The sequence below is a fragment of the Entelurus aequoreus genome, linkage group LG21 (genome assembly GCF_033978785.1).
Source record: "Entelurus aequoreus isolate RoL-2023_Sb linkage group LG21, RoL_Eaeq_v1.1, whole genome shotgun sequence".
NCBI lineage: Eukaryota > Metazoa > Chordata > Actinopteri > Syngnathiformes > Syngnathidae > Entelurus > Entelurus aequoreus.
Genome location: NC_084751.1, coordinates 47,881,155 through 47,895,729, shown reverse-complemented (window position 1 = coordinate 47,895,729; position 14,575 = coordinate 47,881,155). Strand labels below are relative to the sequence as shown.

At 40.6% G+C, this 14,575-nt stretch overlaps 1 protein-coding gene across 2 annotated transcripts in view; it reads left to right on the top strand.

Annotated features, from left to right (window-relative positions):
- LOC133638786 (galactose-1-phosphate uridylyltransferase-like) overlaps positions 1–14,575 on the top strand; it is a 62,528-nt gene that overhangs the window by 30,139 nt on the left and 17,814 nt on the right. For both annotated transcript variants that reach the window (XM_062031735.1, XM_062031734.1), the window contains exons 7-9: positions 852–974; positions 12,115–12,247; positions 12,382–12,465. In XM_062031735.1, the coding sequence (XP_061887719.1) occupies positions 852–974; positions 12,115–12,247; positions 12,382–12,465 (340 nt within the window). The remainder of the gene's footprint in view (positions 1–851; positions 975–12,114; positions 12,248–12,381; positions 12,466–14,575) is intronic.

The window sequence follows — 14,575 nt, the reverse complement described above, 5'->3', positions numbered from 1 at the left end:
GGGATGAAAATGAATCTGCTCAAAGCTCATTAATGAAGTAGTATTGATGAATAACCTTATTAAAATATCGTAAGTCACAGTGGTAGAGGTGGCTTGTGCATACCAAACAATTCATCCATCCACCCATTTTCTGTACCACTTCTCCTCTTTAGGGTCATGGTTTAGATGGTGCATACCCTCGGGTCCAACCATATTCAGAACAACCTTATATTGTCATATTTGAATTATTGTATACACTGCGAAAATAAAATAAACATTTCATCCCAGATCTCAATAATCTGGGAATCCACATCGTTACATAGTGCAGTTTGTTAATAAAAAAATACTGTAAAAACAATCAAACAAAAACATGGATTCAGAATCTATACTAAAAAAGTAACTGTCAAAAATGTGATAACATGCAGATCCAACCGAGGCGAATGTCCGCCTCAGCTGGGTGCACAATTTCAAAAGATGCAAACATAATGTTGGAGGAAATGTATAATGGTTTAATGCACTGTGACGCTACCACAATAAATGAGGAGAAAATCGCGCCAGCTGTCAACAAAGTAGCTTATTCTGAACTTATTAAAGTTGAACGCATTCCAGCACATATTTAGTCAATGATATGTAAACACAAAAATACATATTTGATCACTCTATTTGACATTTTAGGGGAAGCTGAGCTTGTTGTCATGGGGCATTTGCCGCTGACCCAAGGCAGCCTGCAGGTCCACTGGGTAGAAACCATAAATATTGGCAATAACGGCTCTCAACGTTATTCAAAATAATGTTCATGATATACCAGGATTCTCTCGTATGTTATCAATGTCTTACACCATCTTTTTTTTTTACTCCTTGTGATATCATAGGTGTGGGCCAGCAACTTCCTACCAAATGAGCCAGCTTTGTCAGATCGCTGTCAGAGAGCGTTTTATGAAAAACACAAAGAGCCGCTGCTGCTGCAATACGCCAAGCAAGAAGCTGAGAAAAAGGTAGTGTACACTAAACACAGAACAGTGGAACCTCATAATATACATTTAGAATTCAACCAAAGTCTTGTTTGAACTTCTTGATACTGACAATGTTTAACTTATGTTTGCGCTTGCATTAGATTAAAGATTCCGGCATCTCCTCCTAACTATACGAATGCGCATATTGCTCGTCCCCTTAAAAGGGGTGACAGGGTCACACTAATATTCAATGAAAACCTTAACCTTACCCCTAACCTAAGTGATAAATATAAATCATTTGAGGTGCTTACTATGAGGTCTGTCGCACCGCTGCCTCTCTACCTGGCTGTTATCCACTGCCCCCCTGGGCCCTATTTGGACTTTATCAGTGAATTCTCAGAGTTCGTCGCTGATCTAGTGACACACGCCGACAATATAATTATAATGGGGGACTTTATTGTCCATATGAATACCCCATCAGACCCTCCATACGTGGCGCTCCAGACTATAATTGATAGCTGTGGTCTTACACAAATAATAAATTAGCTATATAAGTAAACATTGATTGATTGATTGAGTCTTTCCAATTCACCATGTGTCCAAGACACACAGAGCATTGAAATTGCGTTTTCCACTCTGTTCCGTGTAATCACAATATAGTAGGGCTGTAATGGGTATTTTGGCGTCAAAGTCTTCACTATAATGCCGTGATGGTGTCAAACGAAAACTTGGTGAGTGTAGTTTTTCCTGGTGCTTTTAGCATTGGCTGAGTCTGAAAGTAAACTACATCTCCCAGAATCCTTTGTGCAGCAGAGAGGGAGTAGCAAAGGGGGGTTGTGGGGGGTCGTCCGCAGTAAGCAGGAAGTGAATGTTCGTAGTAGTTAAGGGGGATTGTTTTCTTGGACATTTCCAAAATGTAATCAAACTTTGTTTGAGTTATGATGCTAACAAACATACAAACAAACCCTGAATACCATGAATTGATTAACGTGGACCCCGATTTAAACAAGTTGAAAAACGTATTGGGGTGTTACCATTTAGTGGTCAATTGTACGGAATATGTACTGTACTGTACAATCTACTAATAAAAGTTTCAAACAATCAATCCTGTTGAAAACAAAACCTCTTTGGCAGGGGTAAGAAAGTGTGCGGTCTGTTAACAAAAATGTGACATTGCGCATTGCGTGCAAATAAATAATAATTTCCAAAATTGACGTTAATGAAGTGAAAACTTTAAACTTCTGTCTTGAATAACATACTTCGAGAAATAAATTGTAGTATTTTAAATTGTATGCAAATAAATAATCAAGTAAAACATTGAGAAGACAATAGTTTCAGTAAGTCAAGTGGATGAACAGAGCGACGGCTTTAGCCATTGTTCTCCACTTTGCTTCTTTCTCATCATACGTGGTATCATCAGTGTTCGGAAAATGACCTTTGAAGAGTAAGTAACTACAGTTACTTGGGATGCTGATATCTAGCGTTGTTGATGAGCTGATAGCTTACCAGCTTTATCACAATGTTCATACAAATGAGATGTTGAACAAAGTGTTTATTCAGGAGCAACAGCCAGGAAAATGGAGTTCTGTCTGGAGAGAGAGCCTTTCCTTATTAGTGTCTGGGTTTTGAGAGGTGGAGTACAAGTTATCTGACAGAGATATGCGTCAATTTATTCTTCCTGAGTTTTTCCACATAACTTGTATAGGATATCATCTCCCCCCCAATGTATGCCTTCAACGCCTCCCAGAGTACAGAGGCCGACATCCCGGGAGTCTTGTTAAAGAGCACAAAAACGTCTATTTGACGCAAAACAAAATCCACAAAGTCCTCATTTTAAAAGTGATGGTATATTTAGACGCCGTGCCACATGTCTGGTTGTCAGGTTTTTAAAGAATGAATCCATAGAAATTCGAGCCATGTTGTAGTTTTTAGTGCTTCCACATAGAGTAGTACGGTATATCTTTTTGTGCCCTCGTGTGCATTATCCTTCCCATCCTTATCCTTTCCATCCTTTGTAACTAAGCTACTGTGTGGAACAATTTCCCTTGTGGATCATTAAAGTTTGTCTAAGTCTAAGAGGTGCTGAACGAGGTGCTTTAAAACATAGCAAGCAAGCAGCTAAGGTTTATCCACAGTGTTTTACCTACTTATGAATCACTAATCCCCACCTCCATTGTGACAAATAAAGTAAGTTTCTTACATGTAACATTATCACTGGAGGACGAAGAATAGCTAAACATGCTTCACTACACACGGTAGGAGGATACAATAGATAACCGCTTAAAGCCAGCAAGCGCTCCTAAATGTAAACAAATGGGTGGATATACAAAGACATTGACAGTAGTGATACCAAGTACAAGAGCCGTATATAGTCGATACTACAATAATTACATTGGCATTTTTTATTATCACAAAATATATATTTTATATTTTTTATTATTGTTTAAATACTCAGGAAATGTGTCCCTGGACACAACCTTAAATATGACCAATGTATGATCCTGTAACTACTTGATATTAGATCGATACTCAAATGTGTGGTATCATCCAAAACTAATGTAAAGTATCCAAACAACAGAATAGTAAGCGCTCACTACATTTTAACAGAAGTGTAGCTGGAACATGTTAAAACAGAAAGTGACCAGACATTAACAGTAAATGAACAAGTAGATTAATAATCCATCCATCCATTTTCTACAGCTTGTCCCTCACAATTTTGACAAATTAATACAATCCGAATTGACACAATATGTTACTGCATACCTCAGCAGCCAAATTAGAAGCCTAAGTTATCTAGTATGTTCACAATGTTATTTAATGCCAAATTTGTTCTTTGATTGCAATTAGAGACTTATGTTTAATGTATCATGCGATTTTCTGTTAAAATAAAGCCAATAAATGACATATCGGCACCAAAATATTGGTATGGGGACAACCCTACCTCCATATTGAGTCTACTGATTGATATAAGATAGAAATATAAGTTACAGCGTAGGATTTTAGGATGCATGTGCATGTACGAGCCAGTCTGCCCCACAACAAGTGGATGAAGAAAAATAAGTAACTTATTGACTACTGTACCACTCTAGACTACAATTAGATAAACATGTCGGATTTGCGCAAAACCTTTCGGATAAACATCCACCATTTATGGAGATATTCGCTGACATACAGTAAGGCAAAATACGTCATTAAAGTCTCAAATTCCAAGTTTGGAAGAAGGCAAGATTGTTTTATAAATATCTCCGCCAAGCCTCCACGGTTTGATTTACAATTTGTGTAACTTTTGGGGATCCCCAATACACTTAAAAACAGGTAAGAAAAGTTGGATTTGCATAACGGGGCCCCTTTAAAAGACACTCCCTGATTGTTGCGGCCTATAACGCTGGAATTTGTGGCAGCTTTTTCAGAAAGTTGCGGCCAAAGTAGCAAGGAGCGAGGCTTGTAAATGTATCATTCTTACATTTAGATTATGTTGAATACTAACTCATTTTACCAAAGCACTTTATTCAGATTATTTCATATTACTAGGATTTATGTAATGGTGATAATTGTTACTGTCCTACATTTTTTGCCACAATAGTGACCCAGTGTCAGGTTCAAACACTGATGACATCTATTAAACAAGACAAGAGGCAAAGAATTAAACAGAGACAGAATTCAATTTGGACTCAATATATTGAGGAGAGTCGCCGTCGACCTGTAACCTCTTACAATGTCTCAGCACTTCTTTATTTGACTTTCTCCCCCCACCTGACCACAGCTGCTTCCAGAGGGAAGTGGGTCGTAAACAGCGTTGCCTTTGGTGACCGAACAGTTCAAAAGAAGAGGTCGTAAAATAGTTCAAAAAGAGTTTGTCTGGAAATTGGGCAGATCCTTGGTTCTCTCCGCTTTGAAGTCCTTGGGCCAGAACAACATCCTTCTGTTGATTACCATACATGAAAGAACACAGGAACACCATCTTGCTTCCCCCCCTACACAGTGGAGTTTTACGAGCCTTACTCTTGGTAGGTTTCAAAAGACAGCCTTTTGTCTTCTTGTCAGGAACACAATGTAATACAACGTTTTTGTGATAGTTTAGAAACAATGATTCTAACACCCAGCTTAGTTTGAATCTATTATATATAAATGCACATGTTTATTTGATGATCCATACTAAATTGGTTTGCAATAAAAAATAACACTAATTCCACTTTCTCGCGAGCTTTTGCTTTCCGAATACAACCTTGCTGTAGTACACGTTATTCTATTTGCCCCTCATCCATCTGCTCGCGGTGTTATTCTGTCACACCTGTGCTTCCCGTTTTCCTCTGCTGCACTCTGCCTGTTTTTCAGCCAGTGAAGCATATGATGGGGCAGCAGAAATGCTCATTGGCATCACGCTGTGGCATCCATCTTCGACATGTGCAAAGATTAGGAAGTCATACTTTGTGTGTAAGGTCGTGTACCTTTTGCCAATTCACCGCTCATGTGTGAAGAGCACAAGCAACCTTGAGGAAGTTTGGGGCGCTGCAACACAATAGTTTGTGCATTTCCCCTTAATGCAGATGGAATAAGCATATTTTCTCAGTTTGAAGTACAATTCTTTTTTAATTTTTACATCATAAAATTCGTTCCCTCAGTGCGTTTTATAATTTGTATGAAAGGTGAAGAAGTTTCAACAAACAAGAACTTTCTTTCCACTACATCACTTTTTAAATGATGACATTTGTATGATTGCTTTCTTTCTGAAATGTGAACCAAAGGCACCATTAGGGTGATTGGCCACTTTACCTAGGGAGCAGAAATCTACTTGAGTTCTGTCTCCAGAATTGTCTTTATTAGCGTTTTTCCCAAAGTGACTCATCTCTTTTGAAGATTGTTGGGCAGATGGAATTGAAAAATAACATTTAAAAAAAGATAATAAATCACAATGCACAATGGAGGTAGTGAAATAAAGAGAAATGTGCCATGAATGGACGATGAAGATGTGTAGGTATAATACTGTACACTTGTGCTTCTAGTATTTCATTTTAAATAGTCCACATCAAGACTAAAGTCTTTGCCTGTAAGCTGAAAATGTAAAATATTATAAGTCACACAATACAAATTAAATCTCCTACTGATGTCTCACTATTTAAAGTTGCATATTTTTACTGTATATGTTATATATTTAAAAATGTACACTGTATGCGCACATGAATACATTTGATAAGCAAAATTGATGTGATAAGATATCATCATAAGTTATGCATACTTTTGCTATTTTGATGTGTGAGACTGGATTAAGTGAACACACAAAGAACAGAGAAAAATGGTAGGAATGAAAAACACTAACCTAGTCTGGAATGGACCTAAACTGTCTTTAAATTTAAGTGGACTTGTAAATGTTTTAGCGACACCTAGTGGTCACAATAGTTGATTAAATTAAGCTCATGGCAGTAAATTGGATGATGCGGACACGTTTATTTCTGGATACCTTCTAAAACGCTTCTGCCTTGGAGACTTTGTATGTGTAAGTAATATGCAACTATAATTATTTCATGCTTGTTTACATGTTTTAAACCCTTATATTGTTCCGTTAAAGACACTTGTTACGTATGTCTAGCTTGTGTGCTATCGTGTGCTTAGCTGTTGCGTAGCTGCTAGCTATAAACCATGTTTACCTTTTGACTTGACTCAAATACAAGAAAAGACCAAATGTGTGCGCTAATTGGAGGACATTTCTACGTTAACTGGCTCTGCCCAAGTAAACCCCCTGCAGGAGTTCAAGTTAAAGTAGCAATGATTGTCACACACACACTAGGTGTGGCATTTGACCCATCACCCTTGATCACCCCCTGGGAGGTGAGGGGAGCAGTGAGCAGCAGATTTAACCCCCAATTCCAAGCTTTGATGCTGAGTGCCAAGCAGGGAGGTAATGGCTCCCATTTTTATAGTCTTTGGTATGACTCGGCCGGGTTTTGAACTCACGACCTACCCATCTCAGGGCGGACACTCTAACCACTAGGCCACTGAGTAGTGCTACAGTATATCAGAGATGTTAAATGATATAATACGATACGTGTTTGTTTTTTGTTGTTATCAGACTGATATAAATATGGGATCAGGACCATTCTAATAAAAATCTACATGTATGAATCAAGTTTCCCTGCTTGAAGATGCGAAGGTGTTGCGTTCAATGATTGGTTTGGATATTGAAGTTTGTGAGGATGTTCAACTTTTTGCCCTTTAGCAAAAAGACACTTTTATGGTTGGCGATTTTTGAGTGCAAGGGTTTGGAGACCTCCAATTTGTATATACATTTCAGTACAATCAAGTTGATGTTATAAGATTGCATTTGTTCCTAAATCAATGATTTCATTCCAGTCCAGAATCAGGGATCTTTTTTCCAAATTTAGTCCATATGTTAAAGACATCTGATTGTGGCGGTCCGCTCCCTGTATGATCAGTGTTAGACCTTGGTCCGCATTGCCGGCAGTAAGTCGGACACGTTTCCAGTGAGGGTTGGACTCCGCCAAGGCTGCCCTTTGTCACCCATTCTGTTCATAACTTTCATGGACAGAATTTCTAGGTGCAGTCAAGGCGTTGGAGGGGATCTGGTTTGGTGGCTGCAGGATTAGGTCTCTGCTTTCTGCAGATGATGTGGTCCTGATGGCTTCATCTGGCCAGGATTTTCAGCTCTCACTGGATCGCTTCGCAGCCGAGTGTGAAGCGACTGGGATGAGAATCAGCACCTCCAAGTCCGAGTCCATGGTTCTCGCCCCGAAAAGGATGGAGTGGAGGAGTTCAAGTACTTCGGAGTCTTGTTCACGAGTGAGGGAAGAGTGGCTGGTGAGATCGACAGGCGTCGTCTTCAGTAATGCGGACGCTGTATCGATCCGTTGTGGTGAAGAAGGAGCTGAGCCGGAAGGCAAAACTCTCAATTTACCGGTTGATCTACGTTCCCATCCTCACCTATGGTCATGAGCTTTGGGTTATGACCGAAAGGACAAGATCACGGGTACAAGCGGCCCAAATGAGTTTCCTCCGCCGGGTGGCGGGTCTCTCCCTTAGAGATAGGGTGAGAAGCTCTGTCATCCGGGAGGAGCTCAAAGTAAAGCCGCTGCTCCTCCACATGGAGAGGAGCCAGATGAGGTGGTTCGGGCATCTGCTCAGGATGCCACCCGAACGCCTCCCTAGGGAGGTGTTTAGGGCACGTCCGACCGGTAGGAGGCCACGGGGAGGACCCAGGACATGTTGGGAAGACTATGTCTCCCGGCTGGCCTGGGAACACTTCTGGATCCCCCGGGAGGAGCTGGACCAAGTGGCTGGGAAGAGGGAAGTCTGGGCTTCCCTGCTTAGGCTGCTACCCTGCGACCCGATCTCGGATAAGCGGAAGAAGATGGATGGATGGATAGATGTTAAAGACACCTATGAGCTGTTTTAATTGGTGTAATCAGTAACATTTTATGTAATGGTTATAGTTTTCGGTTGTTTCCTGAAGTCACATTATGTGCGAGAGTTGCAACAACATTCAGAAATCACACTACGTTTTTTTGTCACTTAAAGGCCTACTGAAATGAAATTTTCTTATTTAAACGGGGATAGGAGATCCATTCTATGTGTCATTCTTGATCATTTTGCGATATTGCCATATTTTTGCTGAAAGGATTTAGTAGAGAACATCGACGATAAAGTTTGCAACTTTTGGTCGCTGATAAAAAAGCCTTGCCTGTAGCGGAAGTAGCGTGACGTCACAGGTTGTGGAGCTCCTCACATCTGCACATTGTTTACAATCATGGCCACCAGCAGCGAGAGCGATTCGGACCGAGAAAGCGACAATTACCCCATTAATTTGAGCGAGGATGAAAGATTCGTGGATGAGGAAAGTGAGAGTGAAGGATTAGAGGGCAGTGGAAGCGATTCAGATAGGGAAGATGCTGTGAGAGGCGGGTGGGACCTGATAATCAGCTGCGAATGACTAAAACAGTAAGTAAACACAAGACATATATATACTCTATTAGCCACAACACAACCAGGCTTATATTTAATATGCCACAAATTAATCCGCATAACAAACACCTCCCCCCTCCCGTCCATATAACCCACCAAAACAACTCAAACACCCGCACAACACACTCAATCCCACAGCCCAAAGTACCGTCCACCTCCGTAAAGTTCATACAGCACATATATTTCCCCAAAGTTACGTACGTGACATGCACATAGCGGCACGCACGGACGGGCAAGCGATCAAATGTTTGGAAGTCAAAGCTGTGTACTCACGGTAGCGCATCTGCTATCCAACTCAAAGTCCTCCTGGTTGTGTTGCTGCACCCAGCCGCTAATACACCGATCCCACCTACAGCTTTCTTCTTTGTTGTCTTCATTGTCCATTAAACAAATTGCAAAAGATTCACCAACACAGATGTCCAGAATACTGTGGAATTTTGCGATGAAAACAGAGGACTTAATAGCTGGCCACAATGCTGTCCCAATATGTCCGCACAATCCGTGACGTCACGCGCAAACGTCATCATACCGAGACGTTTTCAGCAGAATATTTTGCTGGAAATTTAAAATTGCACTTTATAAGTATTGGCATGTGTTGCAATGTTAAGATTTTATCATTGATAAATAAACTATCAGACTGCGTGGTCGCTAGTAGTGGCTTTCAGTAGGCCTTTAATTTATGACCTAGGTTAAGTTAAAAAGGTCACAATTAAGCTTGTTAGGAGCAGCGTCAAGGCACTTTGAACCGCCCTCATTTCAATAGATCAGTCCAACTGTAGATTTTACTCAAGGTGGTGACGCAGGAGTCCACACTGTGCTTTTCATTAGCATGCAAAGAGTCAAAATAAGGAAACCTGACACTACAAGACAGTCACGGATAGCTAATTCATCTGAGATTAAGGAATAATGCTGTGATGTATTCAAACTGTGTGCATGTGTGTGTGTGTGTGTAGCTATAACGGTTGGAGTCGTAGTAGAGCAGACACTTGAATCTCTTAGACAGCCACTCATGGGGGCTGACCTTTATAAAATTAGAGTGGAAGCTGGGTCTAGGAGTATTTGCCAGCCTGCCCTATACGACTTGTCTGTGTGAATGTGTGTTTGTGTCTGCAGTGTCCCTCGCCCTATTTGCTTCTGTCTGTCTGACCCCAGGTTAGGACCGCAAATTGGCACGCTGCAGTACTTGAAGGAGTTGGAATTTCGGTTTGGCTCCCCCGTGATAGCCTTGACTTTGAAAGCAAAACTTTCTGAACTAATTGAATGCAAGTTTTGGGGGTATTTGTAACGTGCGATATGTCTGTCGCAGGACACGGTCCACTCGCATGCCTTGAATAGCCTTTCTTCTCTGTCCTTCATTTGTATTCTATCCTTTTGCTGCTTTATAGTCCACTTAAAGTCACAGGAGAACAGATATTGGAAAGAAGTGTTAGGAAGGCAGAAGGTTAAAGACAAAAACTTAAACTTGAGATTCAAAGTTAGGGAAAAATACTTGTACAAATGACTAAACCACAACTACTTCACAGAGGTTCTAGATTTAAAGTCCATTACCCTTTTATTTTGTGCTGTGCTGGTTTTTGTTAAGATGCTATTAACATTTTCTAAAATTAACTAGAAGTTAGCTTCTATAACTATTTTCTGTGTGACCCAAGCTCGCCACAAAATGGTTTTGAGACACTTGCTCTCTTTATGTTTGAGACTAGATTCGAGGTTGTCCAATCTGTTCTGCAGACAGCTCCCATCTAACACAAATATCCTGACCCTATGCAAAGTCAGCACAAATTATGGGATATTAAATATAAGATATGCATGTATAATATACATATACAAACCCCAAAACCAGTGAAGTTGGCACGTTGTGTAAATGGTAAATAAAAACAGAATACAATGATTTGCAAATCCTTTTCAACTTATAGACTACAAAGACAAGATATTTAATGTTCCAACTGGAAAACTTTGTTATTTTTTTGCAAATATTAGCTCATTTGGAATTTGATGCCAGCAACATGTTTTAAAAAAGCTGGCACAAGCGGCAAATAAGACGCTCATCAAAGACTTATTTGGAACATCCCACAGGTGAACAGGCTAATTGGGAACAGGTGGGTGCCATGATTGGGTATAAAAGCAGCTTCCATGAAATGCTCAGTCATTCACAAACAAGGACGGGGCGAGGGTCACCACTTTGTCAACAAACGCGTGAGCAAATTGTCCAACAGTTTAAGAACAACAATCCTCAATGAGCTATTGCAAGGAATTTAGGGATTTTCACCATCTACGCTCCGTAAATCCCGGCCGGGTCATACCAAAGACTATAAAAATGCTTGGCACTCAGCATCAAGGGTTGGAATTGGGGGTTAAATCACCAAAAATGATTCCCGGGCGCGGCTATGCTGCTGCCCACTGTTCCCCTCACCTCCCAGGGGGTGATCAAGGGGATGGGTCAAATGCAGAGGACAAATTTCACCACACCTAGTGTGTGTGTGACAATCATTGGTACTTTAACTTTAACTTTAACTTTAAAATCATCAAAAGGTTCAGAGAATCTGGAGAAATCACTGCACGTAACATTGAATGCCCGTGACCTTGGATCCCTCAGGCGGTACTGCATCAAAAAGCGACATCAGTGTGTAAAGGATATCACCACATAGGCTCAGGAACATTACTTTTAATGTCCAAAATGCAGGAAAAACACAAACCAGGAACCAGGAACAGGCAAACTGGAAGCAGGAAATGAGGAACTAGAAGACACTACGTACATACAGGATAAAGCAAACAGTCCACAGCCTACAGCTAGTAATACTCCAGCCCTGACTGGAGGGCGAGGCAGGTATAAATAGTGGCCGGATTGGCAATTGCCACCAGGTGTGCCAGACTGCCAATCAGGTACAGGTGCGGGAAAACAGCACTCATGGAGACAAGCAGGAAACTGAACCAAAATAAGAGCGCTGACAGGAAATAAAACACAAACAGTTGGAAAAACTACAACATAACCAAACTGTCAGCGACAAGCCTGACACACTCGTCATTTTTTGAGAGGGAGCTGAAGAATAGAAACATCAGTGAAACGGGGAGATGTCTGCATGGATAGTAAATATGTTTAGTTAAAAAACCATATGATTGTTGTGAGGAGCATACATTGGTAGTAAGTAAGATTGGTGGAACATTCCATTCACTTGCTTTCCTATACGACATTCTGATTGTCTCCTGTCAGGAGCGGTTGGTGGTGATGAATGCTGACTGGCTGGCTGTGGTGCCTTATTGGGCGACGTGGCCCTACCAGTTGCTGCTCTTACCTCGACGACATGTCCTCAGAATAAATGAACTCACCACAGAGGAGAGGGGTAGTAAGTCGTGCAGTACATTATTTCTAAAACTGTTGTTCATTGTCCATTTTTAGGCTGCTACGATTTGCTTCCTTTGCTCAGTACAAACAGTTCTTCTTTTTCTGGCTTTTTTCATCGTGCGGTGTGTTCGTCAGGTCTGGCTGACATCATGAAGCAGCTGCTGACCAAGTACGACAATCTCTTTGAAGTGACCTTTCCCTACTCCATGGGCTGGCATGGTAAGAATAATAGTTTACACATACAAAACAATTTGTTAGCTTTAAAGTGTAGTCAGTAAAGTTTCAACTTAAAAAAAAATAGATCGTTGTAAAACATGGTATATGCACTTGTTGGAACGTAACAAGTATGAAGCTGGCTGAATCGGAAATGGTTGAGACTACTCTTACAGTCGCGATAAAAAGTTTGCATACACTTGTAAAGAACATCATGTCATGGCTGTCTTGAGTTTACAATCATTTCTACCACTCTTATTTTTTTGTGATGTAGTGATTGGAGCACATACTTGTTGGTCACAAAAACATTCATGAAGTTTGCTTCTTTTATGAATTTATTATGGCTCTACTGAAAATGTGAGGGTCAAAAGTATACATACAGCAATGTTAATATTTGCTTACATGTCCCTTGGCAAGTTGACCTGCAATAAGGCGCTTTTGGTAGCCATCCACAAGCTTCTGCTGGAATTTTTGACCACTCCTCTTGACAAAATTGGTGCAGTTCAGCTAAATGTGTTGGTTTTCTGACATGGACTTGTTTCTTCAGCATTGTCCACACCTTTAAGTCAGGACTTTGGGAAGGCCATTCTAAAACCTTCATTCTAACCTGATTTAGCCATTCCTTTACCACTTTTAACGTGTGTTTAGGGTCATTGTCCTGTTGGAACACCCAACTCATCAGCCCGGAGGTTGCTGCCAATGGAACTGCTGCTTTAAATGGGACAATGAAAAAGGAGGATTAGCTCCAAGTTCTTCAGGACAAGCTAAAATCATCAGCCCGGAGGTTGGATCTTGGGCGCAGTTGGGTGTTCCAACAGGACAATGACCCCAAACACACGTCACAAGTGGTAAAGGAATGGCTAAATCAGGCTAGAATGAAGGTTTTAGAATGGCCTTCCCAAAGTCCTGACTTAAACCAAAAGTATACATACAGCAATGTTAATATTTGCTTACATGTCCCTTGGCAAGTTTACCTGCAATAAGGCGCTTTTGGTAGCCATCCACAAGCTTCTGCTTGGATTTTTGACCACCCCTCTTGACAAAATTGGTGCAGTTCAGCTAAATGTGTTGGTTTTCTGACATGGACTTGTTTCTTCAGCATTGTCCACACGTTTAAGTCAGGACTTTGGGAAGGCCATTCTAAAACCTTCATTCTAGCCTGATTTAGCCATTCCATTACCACTTTTAACATGTGTTTGGGGTCATTGTCCTGTTGGAACACCCAACTCATCAGCCCAGGGGTTGGGTCTTGGGTGCAGTTGGGTGTTCCAACAGGACAATGACCCCAAACACACCTCAAAAGTGGTAAAGGAATGGCTAAATCAGGCTAGAATGAAGGTTTTAGAATGGCCTTCCCAAAGTCCTGACTTAAAGGTGTGGATAATGCTGAAGAAACAAGTCCATGTCAGAAAACCAACAAATTTAGCTGAACTGCACCAATTTTGTGGTCAAAAATTCAAGCAGAAGCTTGTGGATGGCTACCAAAAGCGCCTTATTGCAGGTAAACTTGCCAAGGGACATGTAAGCAAATATCAACATTGCTGTATGTATACGTTTGACCCAGCAGTTTTCAGTTGATCCATAATAAATTCATAAAAGAAGCAAACTTCATGAATGTTTTTTGTGACCAACATGTATGTGCTCCAATCACTCTACCACAAAAAAATAAGAGTTGTAGAAATGATTGTAAACTCAAGACAGCCATGACACGATGTTCTTTACAAGTGTATGTACACTTTTGACCACCACTGTAGATGCTATACCGGTACGTTAATAATACCAAACAATTAGTATCAACTGACCATTTGCCCTATTAATTACTGCTTGATTAGCGTGTGAATACTAAGCAGGTTGTCTAATGTCAAACATTGATTTGAAGTCCTTTAAAGTGCACCATACATCAATGTCACAAACATTAGCATATTGAAAGGTTAGGTGTGTAGAGTTCAGGATATTGGTAACAACGTAATGTAAAGGGCTAATATGTTTTACCTTCAATTGTGCTCAACATATTTTAGCCCAATGGTAAAAACACATAAACATACACTACCGTTCAAAAGTTTGGGGTCACATTGAAATGTCCTTATTTTTGAAGGAAAAGCACTGTACTTTTCAA